Below are 23,743 nucleotides of genomic sequence, written 5' to 3' on the forward strand. Positions count from 1 at the left end.
TAAAAGGGTAAACATGATCTTATATTACAAGAAGGTAATTTTTACCACCTACCTTCAAAAAATGGAACCTAAAAACAAGCTCAAAAACAAGTCATAAACACAAAGTCCCTCTGAGTATATTGCACATATACACTGAATCATTAAATCAATATACTTGCTGACGCTCAATGACACTAATGTACTTTTTCAAAACAAAAAAAAAGACATCAAAAAAGAATTTTTCCTGGACTTGGCAGCACGTCTTTGAAAAGGTAATTCACATTCTCTGAACAAAATGTTAGTGGGGGGGAGAAAAAAAAAAAAAACTTGAGTAGACATGACCATTATGACAAATAATTTGATAACTGATTATCAAATGCAGTATAAACACTGGTGCTGACTGAAACGTTTCACACCAAACCAAATAACTGATGAGTGGTGACTCATTCTACAGCAACTGGAGATCTTGGGTGTAGTTTCACTGAACCATGTCCTAAAGTGAACGGCTAAAGCACATCCAAATCCGATCAATAACTCAAATGTGAACTAACAAGGCACTCAGAACATTTCAACCTTATGTTTTTACGCAGCACCACAGAATGCACGTCACTTTCACTAGGATTCATTCATTGCAAAAGGTAGAAGCCACACACGGTGAGCCGAGTGTTGTTTTAGGGTTGTGCTCCCTGGACCTCATTAAGTTGGTTGTAGCCGTTCTCTGTGTGAAGCCAGCAACAGAAGCACATCCTGTCACTGATCACCCTCCACTGGGCCAGAATATATGGATTACGCAATGTCCTGGCATCGTTATTTCAGCTCGACCACCGAGATGTGCGAACAACACTTTGTTTACTCTTCGCCTACAAGACCAGGGGAAGACAATCCTGTGAGCAAAGAGATGTGGCGATTACTTCCACGATGTTTCTTCATGTAGATTAGGCATCTTCTGTATATGTGATACACCAATGCTTTTGGAACTGAACTGAATGTTGATTTGAATTAAATCTGTTACAAATGATTACACTACATGAGGGTAACCTTTTATTTGACGTTGACGTTTATAAATATGAAATTCAGAGAACATTTAAAGCAAATCATGTCATTCATAACTCAAATACCACTGCTGTGCCAACTGCAATGAAATACCACGCGGACGCTCCCTACGCAGTAAACAACACCACAAATCTTGGAAGGGTTTCTTAAGTCATTTCCAATTATATTTAGTCATCTAATGACTTTTCTTAACAGAAACAGTACCAGCACTGGTACAATTGTCTGTTTTAAAAATGTAGGTGTCCATATTGTTTTGAACATCTTGCAAAATGAACGCTGGATCAGTATTTGTGTTAGCATGTGCACTTTGTGAAGTTAGGATGATGTGGCGGTTCTGCATGTGCTCAGGGGTTGTGGGGGAAGAAGGGGCGGAAGGGCTTCATTCAGCGAGTCCACTTCTCCAGAGGCTGTTTGCCCTGCCCGGCCATCCGCATCGACACCCACCTCATCCTCGTCCTCCTCCTCTTCATCATCATCTGCAAACAATGAGAGTTTAAAGGAATAGTTCACCCAAAAAACTAAATTTGCAGAAAATTTACTCACCCTCAGGCCATCTAAGATTTAAATTAGTTTGTTTCTTCATCGTAACAGATTTGGAGAAATTTTGCATTACATCACTTGTTCACCAATAGATCCTCTGCAGTGAATGGGTGCCGTCAGAATGAGAATTCAAACAGCTGATTAAAACATTACAATAATCCATAAGTAATCCACATGACTCCAGCATATTGGTTTAACATCTTGTAAAGTGAAAAGCTGTGTGTTTGTAAGAAATAATCATTAAGTTGTTTTAACTTTATGTTGTTGAGATGTTGTCATCTCACATCAAAATTCACTGACATATTTGTTTTAGTGCTATCAAACGATTAATCGCGATTAATCACATCAAAAATAAACGTTTTTGTCTACATAATATATGTACTGTGTATAATTATGTATATATAAATACACACACATACAGTATATATTTTGAAAATATTTACATGTATATGATAATATATGTATGTGTACTGTGTATAATTACGTATATATAAATACACACACATATATGTTGAAAATATTTACATGTGTTTACTTTTATTAATTTATATTCATATAATTTATATTATATAGAAATACAAATTTTTCTTAAATATATACGTGCATGTGTGTGTATTTATATATACGTAATAAATATACACAGTACACACACATATGTTATGTAAACAAAAACTTTTATTTGGGAAGCGATTAATCGTTTGACAGCACTATTTTGTTTAGAACTGTTTTCGCTTTGTAAACGATGCTTGATCTCTGCATATTTCTCTCCTGTTTCAGACTTTTTCACTGGAGAAAGCAATATTATGAATAGAGAACTCCTATTTTAGCCAGAAGCAAAGATTTTAAGATAAAAATGTCTTAATGGATTTGTTTGTTACAAACAAGCAGCTATTAACTTTACAAGACGTTAATTGATGAACTGGAGTTGTGTGGATTAATTGTGATTTATTTATTAGCTGTTTGGACTCTCATTCTGACGGCACCCATTCAGTGCAGAGGATCTATTGATGAGCAAGAGATGTAATGCTAAATTTCTCCAAATCTGTTACGATGAAGAAACAAACTCATTTACATACTGGATGGCATGAAGGTGAGTAAACTTTTAGCAAATTTAGATTTGTAAGTGAACTATTCCTTTAACATATGAAAAGGAAAGGTGCATTTTCTAGACCCAATCTGAACATGAAGATACCATCAACCTCATACTGATTATATACAATACTGACAGTTTTTACACCACGTTTCTGATGGGGTTTAGTAAATTAACTGCCAAATCTGATTAATATACTGAAAAGCAAGGCTGGCTTTTGAACTGGCTGCTCATTGAGTCACAATCTGAAAACATGCTTAAGAGGCTTCTAAATAGCACGTTATTTTCGTAATCAGTTCAACAAGCTAACTTGATTTAAACCCAAACATGTTGATAGTTAGAGTTGAATCAGGTTAATGAGCATTTCAGGTGAGATGCACCTCTGGCAAAGTCGATATTGCGTAGGGCCCTGCCCTCTCTTTTGAAGCTCACAGAGTAATGATCCATGTTCTCATAGCCACGCTCCACTCTCTCCAGGTGCGAGGTATTCGATGCCTCTGCAATTCTAGCAAACAAGAAATCAATTTGCGTGTTTGTTCAAAATACACATTAATGTTGCAGAAAGGATCAACACTTACTTCTGCAAGAGGAGTTTGGTATTCTGTATGGCATGTGTGAAAGAAAAAGAGATTATTTATTTCACAAGATAACACAAATTATGTATAAAATCTACTGAATTTCTACAGGGTTCCCACAAATTTTATCAATCTTTTAAAAAAATTTTTTATCTCATCCATCGCTGACATGGATTTCCGTGCCAGTCTTTCATGGATTTAAACAATTATAATGAATAGTGTATGAATGCTCCAATAAGACCCACAACAGATAGACCGATATTTTCACTCTGGTTTGCAGGCATGTTTTTCTTTTACTTTTACAGAATTTACAAAAAGATTAAATATTTTAGAGCAGAGCAAATGAGAAAATAGCATATTTACAAAAGGAATTGCCATGATTTCTAATTTTTCCAGGCAATTTTTAAATAAATAAAGAAGTAAAAAAAATAAAAATAAAAAAAAGGTTTTCCATTGTTGTGTTAACCCTGTTTCTATAATCTATTGTAGACATCAAGTACCTGTAAGAAAACAGCCATCTCAGGTTCTTCCAGTGTCTGGATTCCTGTCTCCATGATTTTGGTCATGGACTCCAGATGATCTCCATACTTCCTTGTGAGGCGACGTATGTAATTCAGTTTTTCTTCCTGTTCAGCGTTCATTTTCACATTCATCTCTCTCTTCCTGTCTTCCATGATGGCGTACAAATGGTCAAACTTTTCACACACCTTGGATTTTTGTCGCCTGCCATTTTCCTGTAAATATATAAAAAATGTAAATTAAAATAAATTATATTTATATTCTAAAAATATATTTATATTATATACACTACTGTTACATTTTTTTTTAAAGAAATTAATATGTTTAATCAGGTAATAAATAAATAAAATTGATCTGAAATGACAATAAGGATGTTACACAATTATATAATGTTACACAATTTCAAATAAATCTTCTTTTTTTCTATTCTAATCAAAGAATCCTGAAGAAAATGCATCTCTCAGTCCTCTGTCGTGTGTGTCATGTGTTCCCGCCTCTTGTTTCCTTATTTGGTCTTTTTCCTGTCCTTGTTAAGTGTGACTATTAGTTTATTCAGTTCAGGTGTGTGTGAGTTATTATCTGTTATTGTCATGTGTATTTAGTTCCTGCCTGTTTAGTTAGTTTTCATCTGGTCTACTCGTTATTTCCCGGTGTTCCTGTGTGTCGGCCCTGCCTTGTCTTGCCCTGCCCTGCCCTGCCTTGCCTTGCCTTGTCTGTTTTGGATTCATTAAAGACTGTTATTTGAGTTATCCCTGTCTTGTCTTGACTCCTGTCGCGGAACTGGAGGCAGTTGCTGAGGGACCCTGGAGGGCTCCTGATACCCCCTAGCTACCCCATGGATTTTTTGGGATAAAGGGTTCTGGCTGTGGTGTCGGGCCGAGGGGAACGAGGCCAAGGCTCCAAAGAAGATCCTGCCATGGCCTCCCTGAGCTCCCAGCTCCGCCATGGTCTCCGATCTGTCTGTTCCGCTCTGGAGGTCCCTGTCCTGTGTTACTGACCATGTCTGTCCTGAGGGGCCTCCAGAGTAACCCCCTGTCCTGTCCTTGTTAAGTGTGACTATTAGTTTATTCAGTTCAGGTGTGTGTGCGTCATTATCTGTTATTGTCATGTGTATTTAGTTCCTGCCTGTTTAGTTTTCGTCTGGTCTACTCGTTATTCCCCGATGTTCCTGTGTGTCAGCCCTGCCTTGTCTTGCCCTGCCCTGCCTTGTCTGTTTTGGATTCATTAAAGACTGTTATTTGAGTTATCCTCGTCTCCTCGTTCCTCCCTGCTGTGTGCACCGTGACAGCATCAAAGATTCAACTGTTTTCAACATTAATAAGAAGAAATGTATCTTAAACTGCAAATCAGCATCATTTCTGAAGGATCATGTGACACTGAATACTGGAGTAATGACTGCTACAAATTCAGCTCTGCCATCACATGAATAAATTCCATTTTTAAAATATATAAAATAGCTACTTTAACTTTTAATAATACTTCACAATATTACTTAACATAAGAGACTTTCAAAAATTTATAGAATCTTAGCACAATCATTTGAACAGTAGTGTTTATTAGAAAAATTGTGATATTTTTGTGTCACTGGATGTTTTTTTTCATCAAATAAATGCAGCCAAGGTGAGCATAAGAGACTTATTAAAATCTTAAAGACTCCAAACTTTATTTAAGCAGTGTATAGCATATGATCATAGTTTTACTAAAGAAAGCCACTTTATAGGCTACTATTAGGCGATTGGAACACAGTCATAATGTTTGATGTAAATCGCTAACTATGGACCACCAGAGTTTACGATTAAGGTTTATGTGTAAATGTACTCTCTAAACCAATAGTTTGACTACCTGCTTCTTTCCTTCGACCGTATCTAACCCTCAACCTTGTACACAATGACTTTCCGTCAGAGAAGCCATATGCTCAACAGAGACGGCTCATTTCTGCCTGCTTGTCAATCATGGAGTCTCTGTGAACGCAACTGTGAGGTCTGGAGAGAATCCAGCTTCCTGCCTGCCTGGCTCGTCGATGCCAGAGCGTGTGTATCTTTTGTCAGAGGAAGCGTTCTTACGTTCCTCATCAATAATCCTGCTCTTATGCCAGGCTTTGGGGAGGGAGAAGCCCCCACATGGGGTGACTAACCTCTATGCTTCTGCAGGTCTCCTCCAACTGACTGATGATGCCTTGGATTCTGTCATTATTGCCCACCATCATTGCTATTCTATCCGAGAGCTCTGTCTGGAGATGAGGACGTGCGTAAGCATATTAACACACAACTGTAAAAATATATGCTGCACACAGAAGCGCATACACACTGACGCAAACTCTGGTGTACTTATACAGACAAACATAAATATTAATATGCCTGGAAAGCGCAAGAATTTTTACCTTTTGTGTCTGGTAAATACTGTTAAGAGGGGCCACTTCACAGTCCTTATGAGCACCGAACACTTTACACATAGAACAAGTGGGAACGCCGCAGGTCAGGCAGTAAATGTTGATTTTCTCATCCTCATGGACTTCACACATCAGCTGGTCAACCTTCTGTTCAGGAGAAGGTCTGCTGCTTTGGAGAATAACAGATCCATGGGTATCAAAGTCTGACATCTGAGGTTAAACTGTATATAATAAAACAGATTCTAAGGTTCGAAACCTTTCGGCTTTTGCCTCAGATGTGGACAGGACTTCAAATGAATGCTTAATGAAATAACTATAGTTCACGAGGCCATATTGAGGGTTTGTTATGTGTGTCAGGACGCCTAGGAGACTCAACACTGACTGGGGGAACTAAAAATAAATTTGCTGCCAGCTGACCGTCATTCTTAGCCTTCTGACCTGTCTGAGTCACAGGTCTTGGGAGCCACATGGACACTAGGGAATCTGTCTATTGCAGTGCAAAACACAAACTGATTTATAGAGCTTTAAAACATCAACCTCTCATTCAAAAGCTTTTTTTTTGAGTTCATGAAGTGAAACGCTTAAGTGGGATGCAAAGTGACAGGGCGGTGGAGAATTTAATCGTTCAGCCTTGGGGAATTTCATTCTTAAAAGCATGTCTGTTCTTTTTTTTTTTTTTTTTTAAGGAAAAAAGGTTTCTTCATGCACTTTACTAAAAGGCCGAAGGATTATTACCTCTACAATAGGGGTAACTATTGAAGCCCATTTCCAACACATAAGAAAAAAAATCATGCTTTGGTAATCATAATTATAATATAATTATTTGTAATTATAAAAAAGTCATAATTTTGACACTTTATCTCAATTTTGACTTGTCATAATTATAAAATTTCATCTCATAATTTTGACTTGGCATGTCACAATTTCTATTTTTTATCTAATAATTATGAGTTAGTATGCCATAATTTCAACTTTTATGTTAATTTTGACTTTTATGTAAATTTTGGAAGTCAATTTCCACCACATAGGAAAAGGAATCATGCTTTAATAAATCAGAATTATTATATCAAAAATTAAAAAGAAATGTCAGTTATTTAAAGTGCCCTCCACTAATATTGGCACCCTTGGTAAATTTGAGCAAAGGTGGCTGTGAAAATAAATCTGCATTGCTTATCCTTTTGATCTTTAGTTTAAAAAATTCATAAAATTCTAACCTATCATTGAAGTAAAACAATTGAAAGTGGGGAGAAAATCTCATGATAAAATAAATGTTTTTCTCCAATGCACAGTTGGCCACAATTATTGGCACCCCTGGAAATTCTTATGAGTAAAATATCTCTGAAGTGTATTCCCATTCATATTCACATTTTTTATGCACACCAGGGAGACTAGGGGCATGAAATTGTCCAGCTATGACTTCCTGTTCCAAAGGATTATAAATATAAAGAAAACAAAGGCCAAATTCCCTTAATCATCCATCACAAGAAGTAAAACCAAACAATAAAGTTCTGATGTGCAGAACAAGATTGTTGAGCTTCACAAAATAGAAAGCATTGAAAATCCACATTTCCACCATCAGGGCAATAATTAAGAGGTTCCAATCAACTAAAGATGTTACAAATCTGCTTGGAAGAGGACGTGTGTCTATATCGTCCTAATGCACGCTGAGGAGGAGAGTTTGAGTGGCCAAAGACTCTCCAAGGATCACAGCTGGAGAATTGCAGAGATTAGTTGAGTCTTGGAGTCAGAAAGCCTAAAAAAATATATATATCAAACATTTTGAAATTTACAAAATATCTTCATGGACATGATTTTTGGCATTAAAACAAATCGATAATTTTGAACCATAAAATGTATTTTTGGCTATTGCTACAAATATACCCATGCTACTTATGACTGGTTTTGTGGTCCAGGGTCACATATTAGTTTAGACAATAATTGATTAAATGTTTTAGTCTACAGAGCTCCAGACTAAACAAAAATGGCTCCCAAACAGCAGTGTTTATAACCAATAGCCTATATATTGTTATTTCATTATATTAGAATGCAATACAATAATTCCAAAACGCTGTTGAGATTATGTAACTAATACCTAAAATGAATGATGTTAATCTCAGGAACCTAAAGTACACATAACAGTAACAGTTCCTGGTTTATGAATACGGCATAACTGAAAAATGACTCGCTGTTCATGAGTCATGTGTGTACTTTGCTGCTGCGCACTCTCAGGAAAACAAAGTTTTTCGAAATGTCGCCAGCTATATTTTTAATCACTGTCGCCAATTTTGGGTCACAACTGGTAACATTTTACTTGCAGTCTGGAGCCCTGGACTATATTCGTAGCCTACATTTCTCTTTAATATTTTCATTACACAAGGGATCTTGTTAAACCATGCAGACATCCTATTAGAGCTTCCCGAGGTGTTTGTTTCTCAGCTCTAACCTGATGTACTCCTGTTTGTACATGTCAATGATGTTTTCCACCAGAAGGTTTCTCTGCAGACCGTAGACCCCATGGCGGTCCAGCACAACTTCATGCCTGCAGGATGGACACCTGAAACGGCCACCTGACGCCACTGTGCCTCCTCTGGTGGGAAGGTATGGATTTGAGGACTGTATAGAAAGTGTGGGACAGCAAATTAACAAAACTTTTTTTTTTAGAGATTATTGAATGTTTATTTACAAATATTCATATATTATAGCTTTCTGAGTATAGGTAGAGCCCAAAATAGCCTGTGTTTAAATAAAAAGGCGATTGAGGTGAAGCAACACTATATTAGACTAACGTTAAATATTAGGCTATAACTACAGTAAAATAAAACAGACAATTAATATAACTGAAAATGTTTCTAAAACGTCCACACAGTAGACTATAAAACAATTTATTTATTTTCTAAAAGAGGGTATATCAATATTTTTGTGGTAAATTATGTTGATGAACAAAAAATATTTAAACTGTACCTGGAAAATGTCATTAGCACATTTCCGGCAAAGATTGTGTTGACAAGGAAGAATCACAACCGGTTTCGTGAACATTTCCAGACAAATGGGACAAATAAGCTGCTTCTCCAAGCTGTCCATCCTGATTTGACGAGCAACGGCTTCACTGAAGCTGAGAATGAGACCGTTTGGGATTGAGAAAATTAAATTGTCCCAGTTCTTGTACACGGGGTGAAATCAGGCCCTCTGCATTGCCCAACAGCCTGTCTGTACCCTCTATAATGAGGCTTGGCATTCCCCCACGACAAGGCCCACTATCAGTGAGCGCTGTTTTTAGAAAGCCGCACGTCAGAGGTTGCCATGTTTACTTGCCCATATATGAAAATGATACTGTTTACTCAACGTGCATCTCTTAAACGCAACAAACACAGAAAAGTAACAAAAAAAGAAGACATTAATTAAATACATAATAATAAACACATTATTACATATTCTACTTAAAAATACGATTTAAATATAATTTAAATTTTAGTATTTGTGCTTTTAGGAAAAGAGAGACGCGGACTCATCATGCACTACTACAGCGCCAACAACAACAACAAAAAACCCCATTGTCGAACAACAATATAAAATGCGGGAGAACTATTAATTGGCTATTTTGGTTATTCTAAAATTAATTGTACTACAAATTCTACTCAGTCAGTAGTGTAATGTAACGAAGAAATAGCCTAATACTCCCAGCTAACAATTTTTGGTTCCCAGAACGTTCTTGGAACGTTAGTTTTTGGTTCCCAGAACGTTCTCAAGAAAGTTCCCTTTTGGGTAGCCAGGAAAGTTTTCTTAACTTAAACAGAACGTTCCCTTTAGATTGGAGGAACGTTCTGGGAACGTTCTCTGTAGGTTATAAAAATAAAACTTTAAAATAACCTGCAGGGAACGTTCTGGGAACAAGTGCACGCATGTGATTTATTAGTCTATTAAAACTCAAAATTCAAGGCATTCTATATTATAGATGGCAAAAATGCCTCAATATGTATGTTTTTTATATTTTAATATAGTTAATCTATATCACACAAAGAGTGCAATTTTTCTCCAGATATCAGCATGATAACAAATGTAATAATTTTTTTATACAAGTTTAATAAACTGAGTGACTTACATTTTAGACACAATATTGCCTGTTTTCGCTCAATTTTGCCAACGAAAATACTTCCAAACAAAGATCACAGCACTGTTTTGCGTCTCCGAGCAATGGATGGTGTTCACTGCTTTTTGAATGAATCAGTTGAATGAATGATTCGAATCACTGATCAGTGACTCACTTATTGACAAATGCTTAGTCAAATGCTTTGTTCGTGAATGAATCAGCTGTTTGAATTAATCGGTTGAATCTCAATGACTCACTCATTAATAGTCACTTGCTGCCACCTACTGGCGGTTTTAATTTCATATTTCGAGTATTATTTAGACTATTTTTCAAATATTCTATTGTCCTCATTTGTATAAGTGGCTTTGGATAAAAGCGTCTGCTAAATGACTAAATGTAAATGTAAATATCAGTATTAAGTGTTTTATGATTAAAACAAAGCATTATTTATGCATTTGTAACTGCAGGTTAAATGCATCCATGTCTCCTATGAGATACATTAACCTGTGTAAATACATCTAAATATCACTTCAGATGCATATTCTAGAAATGTTTTCTTATGTTGGAATGAAAGAGACTGCAAGTGGCTCTTAATGCATACCCAAAGATACAAAATGGAAGAAAGAGTTAAAACTGAACACAATCTTGCTACTCAAACGGTGTAAAACTTTTAAAATATATTTATTTGTTCCTTTTCCATTTTGCATTTACCTGTATTTTTACTTTCAATACTTGGCCTATGTTTAATAAAAAATAAAAAAAACTTTTCATGCTGAAGTACAATAAATATTACATAGGCCTACTTTAAAACTTTTACGCAAAGTAATATTCTTAACGGTGACTTCAAGTTCTTCCTCAGTCATTTTCTGGTAAGATATCCACTTTTACAGAAGTGTGGCTTTCAGGTACTTTATCCACCACTGATTATACTACAACTGGAAAATACTATAAACTGTTGAACTGTTCGGCGTGATGAGGTTTAATGTCTCCGACAGCGCCTGTAGTCCCATTTAGCAACTTTTTAGCAACCGTCTTTTTTTAAGAAACGTAACAGTTTAAAAAACTCACGAGTGTGGTGTAACTGGTGTGTTTTATGTTGTAGAATAAAACGTGAAAGTGTCTTGAGTTTGTGTTTACCACGGACCTTATAATAAGGTCCTTATTTAAGGGATTTAACCCAAATCTCATTCAAAAAACCCATCCCCGCGTCCCAAATGTGCATACTATCCAACCTATCTGCCCCAAATGTGCATACTATCCAACCTATCTGCCCTAAAGATGGATAGTATGCACTTTGGGACGCAGGCCATATTACTTTGGGGCGACGGAACCGGAAGTGCTAAGATGCTTAGCCACTAACGGGTTTTTGCCTACAAAGTTACATAATACTATTTATGTATTTATTATGTCTATGCATAATTCCCCCAAAAAAGCTTTGGAGAATGCGGGCATCGATCCCGCTACCTCTCGCATGCTAAGCGAGCGCTCTACCATTTGAGCTAATTCCCCGTCTTGCTAACGTTCTTGCTAACCATTTATGTATATAATTATGGTGGTAGCGTCATCTTTAGTTGCGTTTCTTTTACATTTAGTCATTTATCAGACGCTTTTATCCAAAGCGACTTAAAAATGAGGACAATCGAAGCTATCAGAATCAACAAAAGAGCAATACGCAAGTGCAATGACTAGTCTCAGTCATTAGCGTTAGCTTAGCTAACGCAATAAAACTTAGCAAGTTTTTTTTTTTCATATGCATATTTCTTCTTACTGGTTTTATTAATACCATGTATCAATGCATCCGACATTTGTCACTTTGCTAGCGTATCTGTAGGCTAATGTTGAACATTCGGTTAACGTTACATTATTTTCGCTTTTCAATTTTGTTATTATGAAACGATAATGTGTCGATTACTAGCGCAAGTTACGGGTTTTTGCTTTCTAATCAAATAGGAGGAAAATTAAATAGAGAAAAATTATATATCTATATATATATATATATATAAAACACATTTAGTCTAGAAATGACACGCTGTCAAATTACCAAAAACCAACGGCATTTCCTGGTCTTATTTTACAGAAATCGAATTGTAAGTTACTTGTTACATTTTTTAATGTGCAATATAAGTGTATTTATTCACTTTTACTATATATACTTCTTGTTCCCGCATTTTTTTAAATTTTAAAAATTCCAGATCGAACCACAAACCATGGGTTCCTTCGATAGCTCAGTTGGTAGAGCGGAGGACTGTAGAGGACACACTGAAATCCTTAGGTCGCTGGTTCGAATCCGGCTCGAAGGAAACTTGGTTTTTGTTTCTTTAAAGCAGCAAGCTATTGTTTTTGTTGCTTCATACTAACATTCAGTGGAGTTCAAGCATCAAATGTTCATTCAAATGCAAACAAAAAGTCTGAAAACAAACCAAAAGGCAGGCTCTGTGCACATTATGTTGCATTAAGATTTTATGAAACAATGAATATCCCATCTATATTCATGTAGAGTACTGTCACAAAGCAAATAAAATGTGTTATTTAAATGATTTAGATATCTACAGTTAAATACACAACATAAGATTGGCCCCTCTGTATTAATTGTGGCCCTTTTGTGCCCCCCAGATGAAAAAATCCTGGAATCGCCTCTAGTTATTTAAAACCACTGTTAAATGTACAGAAATATCTGAATTTATATTTTGAAAATCTGTAAGATATGCACTCCAAAAATTGGCCTAAATTTAGAATTTATGAATTTGACTTGCACACAACGCTTTTAACATAGACAAACTAATAAACCTATTGTGTTACATATTTGTCATACATAAATGGAACAGGTAAGATTTCTTTAATAGTACTAATAAATGTTAATACTAGTAGACTTTTAACTCTTTAGACTGTTTTAAATACTAATAGACTGATGTACATATTTATAATCAATAAATCAAATTTCTTTCCATCTCATACATTTTAACTAATTGCAGTTAATTGAATATTCCATAGCTATATTTGAACCATGTTCATACTTTTTAACTGAATAAATCTAATTGTTTTCACAATGAATAACTGAATGAATGACTGACAAATATGTGTCACATTACGTTTATTAGTTTATGTTAAAAATGTCCAGATGGATGAAAATGTTATATGGAAAATTTAAAAAAAATTCTTAAAATCTTAAATTTAGGCCCTGATATTTTTTGAGTGTACATAATATTATTTAAAGGAGAATCATTTTATGTATCATTTTTATCACATTATCAGTTTTAATTCCACATGAAGCATAAGAATAATATAATATCTGTTATTTACAGACAGCATGGCTAAACAAAGCTTAAGAAGTTGAGTATTTTTAGCTTTCTCAGTCCTAACATAAACAGTATATTGTAAAAGACACCAATATATTCAAAAAGAATTTTAAAATTAATATCTATCGTCACATTTTTTCATTTAGGTATATGTTCTGTGTCCATCACCGATCAGCTGGGTCTTCTCACTAGCATTGGTTGGCTGCATCACAATCGGAGTGTCGCCATCTGGAAAACCAAAATCACAGGTAAAAGAGGTCACATATGTTCAATATGGAATATACAAGAGGTTACAGCGTCTAATGCCATGCCATTTCACACTCCTAATTGAACTTCCTGCTGAAATGAAAAGTGTTTTGTACGCTCCAAGGACGTCCCAGCAATCTGCCGTTAGCCTGCCCCTGCTGGCTGCGCTTTTCTGACCTCATCGAGCTGGCTCAGTATCACTGATTTGAAGGGCAGCCCACTGTCCACTGGCTTACCTAATGCTGAGAGTTTTCTGATTCTAAGACCACAGGGGTGGATTTTTAGAGACGACTTCAGCAGGATATAAAGTCTAGGAAACATTCATATGAATGCTATGAAACAGACAAAAATAAGTTTTCAGGTAGCCTAAATAGTCAGCTGCCGAAATATTAGAATAAAATAGTTTTTACATGGTGCACTGTAAAATCTTTATTATCTAAAGGGGTAGTTCACCCAAAATTAAAATTTTGTCATTAATTACTCTTTGATTAATCAGATCTTTGTTCATCTTCGGAACACTAATTAAGATTTTTGATGAAATCCGAGAGCTTCTGACCCTACATAGACAGCAATGCAACTGGAATGTTTGTTATTTTTGTTTTCTTTGCACACAAAAAGTATTCTCGCAGTTTCGTAAAGTTACGGTTGAACCACTGATATCACATGGACTATTTTACATTTCTGTGCCTTAGCCAGAAAGCTCTCGGATTTCATCAAAAATATCTTAATTTGTGTTCTGAAGATGAACAAAGGTCTTATGGGTTTGGAACGGCATGAGGGTGAGTAATTAATAACAGAATTTTCATTTTTGGGTGAACTATCCCTTTAACGTGTAGGTAACACTAAAAGAGTAGTTTTCAAAAATTTTTGAGACTAGCCTGCTTCAGCAAGATAAGATATAGACTTCAACAGGAGTCTATGAAACATTGTTTTATTTTTTAGATTTTTGTTTGTGTGCTACACTAAGATAAATGCTATGAAACAGACCTAAAAACAAACAAACTATAACCTAAAAAAAAAAAATCACCTAAATTAGCTGCAAAAATATAATTTATTGTGAATAATAAAATTATTTTTACATGGTAGACTAATATTTAACTTGTAGAGAACACTAAAAGAGTATCTTTCAAGATTTTTAAGACTACTTCAGAAATATATGACTTTAACAGGTGTCTATGAAACATTTTATTGATTTTTTGTATGCTACACTAATAAATGCTATCAAACAGACAATAAAATACACTGTAAAAATATATTTTCAGGTTACCAAAAAAATTAACTAAATTAGCTGCGAAAGTATTATTTAATGACTAATAACATTATTATAATTAATTATAATTAATATTATTTAATGTGTAATGTGGTGCTAGACTCATATAAATGCTTTGAAAGACAATAAAATACAGTTAAAAAGCTTAACCTAAAAAAAAAAAAATCACCTAAATTAGCTAAAATATTATTTAATATGAATAATACAATTATTTTATATGGTAGACTAATATATAATATAAATAATATTGTTTAATGTGTAGGGCATGACTTGGGTATCAGTCTATGAAACATTTTATTGAATTTTTCTCGTGCTACACAAATATAAATGCTATAAAACGGTGCCTGCTATACTTCATTAGTATAAAAATGTGGGATCTTGTGTGCTTTGTGTTCTCAGCTTGTCTAGGTGAATAGAAGTCAACTTTGATTTGTCAACAGTGTATTTTTACATAGACGTAGCTTGAATCTAATATAAGACAAAACAAGGCTTTTTTTTTTTTTGGTCTGTACCATCTTGCGTGCTGACTTTCAAATGCAGGAAAGAAAACATTGTTTATTTTTAGATTTTTGTTTGTGTGCTACACTAAGATAAATGCTATGAAACAGACCTAAAACAAACAAACTATAACCTAAAAAAAAAAAATCACCTAAATTAGCTGCAAAATATAATTTATTGTGAATAATAAAATTATTTTTACATGGTAGACTAATATTTAACTTGTAGAGAACACTAAAAGAGTATCTTTCAAGATTTTTAAGACTACTTCAGAAATATATGACTTTAACAGGTGTCTATGAAACATTTTATTGATTTTTTGTATGCTACACTAATAAATGCTATCAAACAGACAATAAAATACACTGTAAAAATATATTTTCAGGTTACCAAAAAATTAACTAAATTAGCTGCGAAAGTATTATTTAATGACTAATAACATTATTATAATTAATTATAATTAATATTATTTAATGTGTAATGTGGTGCTAGACTCATATAAATGCTTTGAAAGACAATAAAATACAGTTAAAAAAGCTTAACCTAAAAAAAAAAAAAAATCACCTAAATTAGCTAAAATATTATTTAATATGAATAATACAATTATTTTATATGGTAGACTAATATATAATATAAATAATATTGTTTAATGTGTAGGGCATGACTTGGGTATCAGTCTATGAAACATTTATTGAATTTTTTCTCGTGCTACACAAATATAAATGCTATAAAACGGGTGCCTGCTATACTTCATTAGTATAAAAATGTGGGATCTTGTGTGCTTTGTGTTCTCAGCTTGTCTAGGTGAATAGAAGTCAACTTTGATTTGTCAACAGTGTATTTTTACATAGACGTAGCTTGAATCTAATATAAGACAAAACAAGGCTTTTTTTTTTTTTGGTCTGTACCATCTTGCGTGCTGACTTTCAAATGCAGGGAAAGAAAACATTGTTTATTTTTATTGTGAGAATGCTATAAAAAACTAGTATGCAAACACACTTTGAGAAATGACTCAGACTGTAATTATCACTTTTGTGAGGGACTGCAGCACAAGATGTAAAAAACCTCCTACAGCTCACTGGCAGAACAACAGCGTATTATATCCAAACATCTGGCTCAGAAGTATCAACTATTTATTTTTGTAAGTAGGATGAGTTATTACGTTAGTCGAACCTTCTTAAAAGCACTTCCCTCAACTGATAAGCCATGATCTGCTACATCAAAGCTTGTTGTTCTTTTTAAGTATTTAATACATTTTTTTTAATTAGAAAATTATCATATAAAGCTATTTTGAAATTAATTTTAGAACGATTCCGTTGCGCAATATGTAATATTTAAGTCTTCATAAAGCCTTTCCGCTTTCCATAGAACAATCTATTTTGAAGATTAACATTTAAGACATTTAGAAGATGCTGTTATCGAGAACAAAATGTGATGCAGTAATTTTGGGATGTGCTTTTTTTAACCATTTTCATCTGGCTGTAGAGTGACTGAGGTGTGTTCTGTGCTCATATGCTATTTCAAAACTGAGTGTGACCACGTATAGAACACGTCAGCGTGTCCTTTTACCTCTCTCGTTGTCCGTACGGATCTGCTCCTCCAGGTCTTCGGGAGACACATAGAACTCCGGGTCCTCTTCTCCAGGTGTGTGCGGTTTGCACTTCCCACAACAGCAGTTGAAACAGCAGCACAGACAACAACAGAAATAGCAACCTGTCAGCAAGCCACAGATGGCAAACAGACCCTATAAATGAGAATGTTCAAAATCAGACTGGCAGTGTCAGGGTATAGTTTAGATAAAAATGCATTCAAAATATTACAGTATCTGTATTATATGTGACCCTGGACCACAAAACCAGTCTTAAGTCGCTGGGGTATATTTGTAGCAATAGCCAAAAATACATTGTATGGGTCAAAATTATAGATTTTTCTTTTATGCCAAAAATCATTAGGACATTAAGTAAAGATCATGTTCCATGAAGATATTTTGTAAATTTACTACTGTAAAAATATCAAAACGTCGTTTTTGATTAGTAATATGCATTGCTAAGAACTTCATTTGGACAACTTTAAAGGCGATTTTGTCAGTATTTTGATTTTTTTGCACCCTCAGATTCCAGATTTTCAAATAGTTGTATCTCGACTAGTATTGTATAGTATAGTATAGTATAGTATCCGATTCTAACAAACCTTATATCAATGGAAAGCTTATTGACAATTGACACTTAAGACTGGTTTTGTGGTCCAGGGTCACATATAATATTACCTTAGAAAGTTAAATAATTTACTTAAATATATTAAGTTCATACATAATAATATAACATGTAATTTATTCTAATAGCAAAAACAGTATTAGCAAAAGAAGTTGCTAATTAAATACATGTAGTTTAGTAGTATTACTCACATAAATACACTGTAACACATATACTATAATGTAAATATAAAATATGACCATTTAGTGAGTAAATGCATTTATATAAATTAGAATAAAGCTTTATTGACTTGTTCATTTTGCAATAATATTCTATGGTTTATCTTTCAGAGTTAATATTACAATATTCAGTCTCATTCTGTCTTTTTTATACACATTTTTGGATAACACTTTACAAGTAGGTTCCATTAGTTAATGCATTAACTGAAAATGAGCAATACATTTGTTATAGTGTTTAATATTCTTTGTTAACATGACATTGTAATTGTTCACTGTTAGCTAAGGTCGATTAAAAATTATGAACATATACAACTTTTTAAAGTAAAAATGTAAATTTTTTTAACAAAGATTACTAAAGGCTTTAGTATTTTTGTTAGTCCATGTAGCTAATGTAAACACATTTTTGTTATAAAATAATATTTAAATATTTAAACATGGTTTCAAGTACATACAAAATCAAGAACATGGGGGGATAACATAATTAGCTGCAAAAATATTATTTTTATATAAAAAAATATATAAATGACCAATAAAATTACTTTTAAATGGTAGACTAATATATAATATAATTAATATTATTTAATGTGTAGGTTACACCAACAGGAGTAGATTTCAAAGGTCAGGTCAGGCAAAAATTGTTCCCTAAAGTGCTCAAAAAGATGATACCGCACCTTTGCCCACCAGCTGGAGAGCATAAAGTATGTGTTCACATTCTCCTCCCCAAACTGCTGCGACACATACAGACCCAGGGAGCCATACTTGTCATAAATGTTCCTCTTAGTGACGTCAGACAGCACCGCATGAGCATTGTTGAGCTCTTTAAATTTGTCAGTGGCATCGGGGTTCTCTGGGTTCTTGTCAGGATGATATTTCAAAGCGAGCTTCCTAAAAAAAAAAAAAAAAAAAAACAACAGGCAAGGTATTTAAAAATGAAAGATTTCTTCGAAAAACTGACTGCTAAGAGCTGCACCGACCTGAGGATCATATAGAAGTCTTAGGAATGAAAATGTAAGATCAATATAAATGTCAGGAAGTATATTTAAATGACCTTGAATGTGAGAATGTGACTTTTTTCTTTGTATTCCCCTAATGAGAGTGACATAAAACAACCATTAGCTTAAAAAAGGAAACAAAAATACTTCTGGACTCGCGCACAGTAAGAGGAGACTCATTAACATGTGCCAGTTTAAAATGCTGTCTGTCTGTTTGATGATCTCAGCAGGGTGTGATCTTTTGCGGCTAGCTGTCTTGTGCGCACGCTGCTTGACCTGTCTGTGTGTCGGTAAGACCGCAGACCCCATTAGTGCCTCCAAAAGCTCCTCGGCACATGAGGGGTGGTGAAGAGAGGAACGTCACCAATTCTGACATTTTTCCCATTAGAACCAGCAGTGCATTGCAAATGTCTCTGTCTCTGACTCAGTTCAGGTCTGCTCTGAATGAATGCCAGCATGTCCAAACTCTTCGCAAACACTCTTCAAAAGTCTCTGCAGCAATAAGGAAGAGTTTGACATTTTATAATGCTGTGAAATGTAATATCCTTAAACTCAAAATGGTTGTGGATGATCAGATAGCAAACTATGGTATTTGTAAAAGGCATGAAGTATAAAGCTATTAATACAAAAAGAAAGAAAAAAAAACAACCGGCTAAGATTTTTAATCTTAAAATCATTACATGAAAATAATCTTTTTTTTTTTAGCTGAACCAAAAACAAAAAAATTTATCTATAATTTATTATGCTCCGAGCACGCTTGCTTGTTAATTTTTGATTAAGCCAATGGCGTCTGCAAGAGTTGTGATGATTATATATTCATTAACACCAAACAAGTGCTGTTAAAATGCTAACCATTTAAATGCCTGCTTGAACAACGTGTAAATTAGAACAATTTGACACTTTAATTGTTGGAACATCAGTATGGTGTTAGAAATGAAGTTGTCTAATGAAGCTCTCTGACATCTTCGTGTTTTAGCATACAAGGCACAGAAACAGCACAGGTTGTGCATAAATTGCAGCCTTGGAAAATTGTGTATATAAGCAGCCACAGAAAAGAAAAACTATTTACTGTCTTACATATACATTCTCCTATATGTATGACAAAGAATGATGCTATGAATATTTTTCTCCAGGTTTTCCCAGGTTGCCCTGCTCTGCTGCAGCATAACGTTTTGTTAAACCAACTGACAAGTGAAAACAACACGTTATGGTATAAGCGTCAAGATATTACCACCAAAGGCAAGGTTGGCACGTTTCCATGGAGCTATGTAAATTATAGTGCAGAATCATTCATGCACACGTCGTGCTCCCCCTGAACATGCACTTGTATCTAAGATTCCTTCATCATTCCTGATCCCAGTAAAATAAGGGATGCCATCTGTTCAGCATAATGAATATTTTAGTTTTGTGGAAGTCATATTATATTCATGCAGCTCCACTGCAACTGAAGGCTGAGATTATAGAGGAATGAGTCGCAGTTTGGCACTTTCTCTATCCTTTGCTCCCTTGTTCACCCCAAGTAGAACCCAAACTTCATACAGTAAATGCACCTTGGGACAAATAGGTTGGGGATCACGTCTTACCTGTAGGACCTCTTGATGTCATCATGAGTGCAGTTCTTGTCAAGGCCAAGAATCTGGTACAGAGCCTCTCCTGATGTGGACAGGGCCCGTTGCCTTTGTTCAGCCATGATCTTAAACCATTACCTTAACATCACAAGAACAAAGACACCGAAGAGTGTGGTGAAGAAGATACAGCCTATAGCTAGCAGTTTTTGGTTCCCAGAATGTTTTGAGAATGGGATAACAAAATAAAAATGGTTTCAAAATTTAACCGTTTAGTAACCGTTCGTGATGTTCTGTGTAGGTTCTCTAGGTTGTCACAAAAACAAACAAACAAAAAAAAAAATCCCTGCAACATTTAGGGGAAGGTTAGCTCTTAGTAATAAAAATAAAACCTAAAAATAACCATTAGGGAACATTCTCAGTTGGTTCGCTTTAGGCTGTCATGAAAACATCCCTGCAACATTCTGGGAAGGTTAGCTTTAGGTTATGAATCTAAACTTAAAAATAACCATTAGGGAATGTTTTGTGTAGGTTCCCTTTAGGTTGTAACAAAAGGTGTAAAAAAAATACCCTCTACAATGTTCAGGGAGGGTTAGCTTTTGGTTAAAAAGAAACAACAAAGCATTCACAGAACATTCTTATTTTGTTCCCAAAAGGAAGACAGATGACCTTCTGTGTTTGCAGGGAAATGACGTTTGGTTTGAGACTTACAACGTCACTCTTTCCACATCAACCCAGACCTGGTTGACTTTTTGTTTACATAAGTTCACAAGCAATTGTAAGAAAGGACATCTATTGGAAGGTTATTGCAGAGAATATATATAAATATCTGTCCAAACAAGAGTTTGACATGGATTCTCTGATAACCTCCAACCCCCACCCCTGAATAATTCCATCTTTTGTAATGAGCCTTCATAGAATATTAACTAGTTCTAAAAATTATACAGCCTTCATATCTCTATTGAGCTTTACAATGGCTGACTGCAGAAGAAAGAAGCAAAAAATTGCTTCACTAGTGCAATACTGCTCCAAATCCCACAGAAGATAATTCGTTTTCTTACCTGTTAACAGACTCCAAATTTAAGTCCTTCTCCAGGGCAGGTAGACAGGCTAATGGAGTCAGATTCCTTCTCTGAAGGTGAGTAGATTACTGAGGAGATGAATTATACATGGAACTAGTCATGAGCTCAGGTAACTTCAGGCCAGTTTAACATGGTTACCAACAAGGTTCATTAGGTTTCAGTGCCTGGTGCTTGAGCAGAGAGTGGAAGATGTTTGTTGGATGAAGGATGAACCCATGTTGTCTGCTAAAACGGACTTTTAAACCTGCACGATGAGGACTGGAGAGGATAAAAGGTTAGGTTTTATGTCCATACAACTTTTTAGCTAGTCTTACATTGTTTGCGTGCGTTTGATGCATTTTCTTTCTGATGTAAGATCGCCATCGTGTGGTGTTTTTCTGCAACTGATGTTTTCAATACCATTGCGTGACAAACGTAGTGACGTCTAAATGCATTTTCAACAAAACTACATTGCTTGTGCAAAAACAGCAAAATATAAAAGTCTTATAATGAGTCGGGTATAAAATAATAAAAATGAATGTTCAAAATGAACAGCGTGACCTCCGCATTGACTCACGTCAGAGAATGTTGTCAGCAATATATTTCAATATGCTAATATGAACAATGTTATTCATAATTTGCTACTGTATATTGCAATAAACTAAAAACTGATTTATTTTTCAAGATATTTGTGAACATACTGAAGTGTTTGTGAACTAAACAAACGAAAATTATTTCTGATGCCTTATTACATTTTAAATAAATACAAGACAATGCATAAAGTTAGAATACTAGTACAAAATTGGTACTAAAGTTGTGTTTTTAACATTAATTATTTTGTAACTCTAAAGGGGTGCAATAGTAATGTAAATTGTACGATGAAAAAGTGACCAGACCAGAGATGCTGTCAAACATAATTTATTCAATTAGCTACATAATGTTATCCACACATTTTTGTTTGTTTGTTTGTTTGTTTTCTCACAAATATAGTATGTTCTAAATCATAGGTTTTCAATCTATTTGTTAGATGCCACAGACCACCAAATATTATCATGCTTGTGCAAGTGACCCCCATCCTACAATTTATAAGGCAGCTATATATTTTCTTGTTTAAACACCCAATTTATACTGTAAAAAATGAATATTATAAATTTGTGTGAAATAAATTTGGAAAATATTTTCTACTCACAGTAGTACCTTTAGATGTAGTATTTATTCAAGTCAAATGTATATTATTTTTTATTTTAATAAATAATCTTTTTCTTCTTTTTGTATTATTTTATTTTATTTTATTTTTATTTATTTTTTTGTAAACCTTTCCCCAGACCCCAGTTTAAAAACCCTTGATCTAAATAAAGCAGGGTAAAAAACATATATTAAAAAAAACCCTAGCACTTACCTTGTATCACCACAAGATGGCAACTGAGCACAAGTTTTATTCTAAGCAGTTAATGGAAAAACTTGCATACTTGTTGTATAGATAGTGTTTTAATCTACAACACTCTTTCCACTCACCATTTTTAAAATGTCAGTCAAGTGCAAAAAAAAGTCACATTTCTACATCTATTTAAATTATACATAGAAATTGTATGGGAAAAAGACAGAACTGTCACAGTCACATATTTTCTTCTTCTTCTTCTTTTTTTTTTTTTTCAAAACCACATGCAGCAGTCAAAACAACGGGGAAGTCACCAGTGGGCCGGTTGACGTCAAGCAGCAGTATCAATTATGCCGGCGCTCCCCTTGTTTATGGTCTCCTGATGACTGCTGCATAGCACAGGGTCACATTGCAAGTGGATACATGGAGTCTCGAGGGGAATTAGCAGGTGTGCTGCTCGCCACCCCTCATCATTGTCTCCTCAGGAGGCTGTTCCCACAAAGCACGTCTTGCCTGGGGAACAGCATTTGTGGCAAACTAAGCCTCCGAAACAACCCATTAATGAAATGATTGCCCCTCAGTCAGGAAATGTGAGACTCCCAAATGAGCAGCACGCGGGGGCCAACGGTAGTGGACGGGAAGCAGTCCTTGACACTGATTAAACGTTATTGTAAAAGTAAATGAATGAACAGATCCGTTAATAACTACGCCGGCAGATATAGACATGATGCCAGACGTCTTATCTTTTTAAGTGTGTTGTGTTTGCTTTCTCTG

At 34.8% G+C, this 23,743-nt stretch overlaps 3 protein-coding genes and 2 non-coding genes across 7 annotated transcripts in view; 2 read left to right on the plus strand and 3 right to left on the minus strand.

Annotated features, from left to right (window-relative positions):
• Nucleotides 1-1,007: 1,007 nt before the first annotated feature.
• On the minus strand, nt 1,008-9,443 carry trim55b (tripartite motif containing 55b). 3 transcript variants are annotated; one of them, XM_058765914.1, is made up of 8 exons: nt 9,107-9,438; nt 8,589-8,758; nt 6,137-6,311; nt 5,891-5,986; nt 3,738-3,971; nt 3,241-3,263; nt 3,043-3,167; nt 1,008-1,508 (listed from the first exon to the last, which is right to left on the minus strand). In XM_058765914.1, exons 1-8 carry the CDS (start codon nt 9,224-9,226, stop codon nt 1,348-1,350), a joined length of 1,104 nt encoding a protein of 367 aa, XP_058621897.1. In that variant the 5' UTR covers nt 9,227-9,438; the 3' UTR covers nt 1,008-1,347. The 3 variants fall into 3 exon arrangements, with proteins under 3 accessions (XP_058621897.1, XP_058621896.1, XP_058621898.1); XM_058765913.1 differs by having other exon boundaries at nt 6,137-6,314; nt 9,107-9,437; XM_058765915.1 differs by lacking the exon at nt 5,891-5,986 and having other exon boundaries at nt 6,137-6,314; nt 9,107-9,443.
• Nucleotides 9,444-11,080: 1,637 nt separating this feature from the next.
• Nucleotides 11,081-23,743, plus strand: part of pde7a (phosphodiesterase 7A) — a 45,668-nt gene continuing 33,005 nt past the window's right edge. Inside the window, exons 1-2 of the mRNA XM_058764795.1 lie at nt 11,081-11,101; nt 13,675-13,776. The gene's annotated coding sequence lies outside the window, so the exon portion shown is untranslated. The remainder of the gene's footprint in view (nt 11,102-13,674; nt 13,777-23,743) is intronic.
• Nucleotides 11,669-11,741, minus strand: trnaa-agc (transfer RNA alanine (anticodon AGC)). The gene has a single exon. It is a non-coding gene; the product is annotated as a tRNA-Ala (tRNA).
• trnay-gua (transfer RNA tyrosine (anticodon GUA)) lies at nt 12,447-12,532 on the plus strand. The gene is given in 2 exon segments: nt 12,447-12,483; nt 12,497-12,532. It is a non-coding gene; the product is annotated as a tRNA-Tyr (tRNA).
• Nucleotides 12,665-21,981, minus strand: dnajc5b (DnaJ (Hsp40) homolog, subfamily C, member 5 beta). Its single transcript, XM_058764802.1, has 5 exons — nt 21,592-21,981; nt 20,549-20,671; nt 18,645-18,858; nt 17,112-17,286; nt 12,665-13,756 (listed from the first exon to the last, which is right to left on the minus strand). The coding sequence occupies exons 2-5, from the start codon at nt 20,653-20,655 to the stop codon at nt 13,671-13,673; spliced, it is 582 nt and encodes a 193-aa protein (XP_058620785.1). The 5' UTR covers nt 20,656-20,671; nt 21,592-21,981; the 3' UTR covers nt 12,665-13,670.

The sequence above is a fragment of the Onychostoma macrolepis genome, chromosome 24 (genome assembly GCF_012432095.1).
Source record: "Onychostoma macrolepis isolate SWU-2019 chromosome 24, ASM1243209v1, whole genome shotgun sequence".
In the NCBI taxonomy this organism is placed as follows: Eukaryota; Metazoa; Chordata; class Actinopteri; order Cypriniformes; family Cyprinidae; genus Onychostoma; species Onychostoma macrolepis.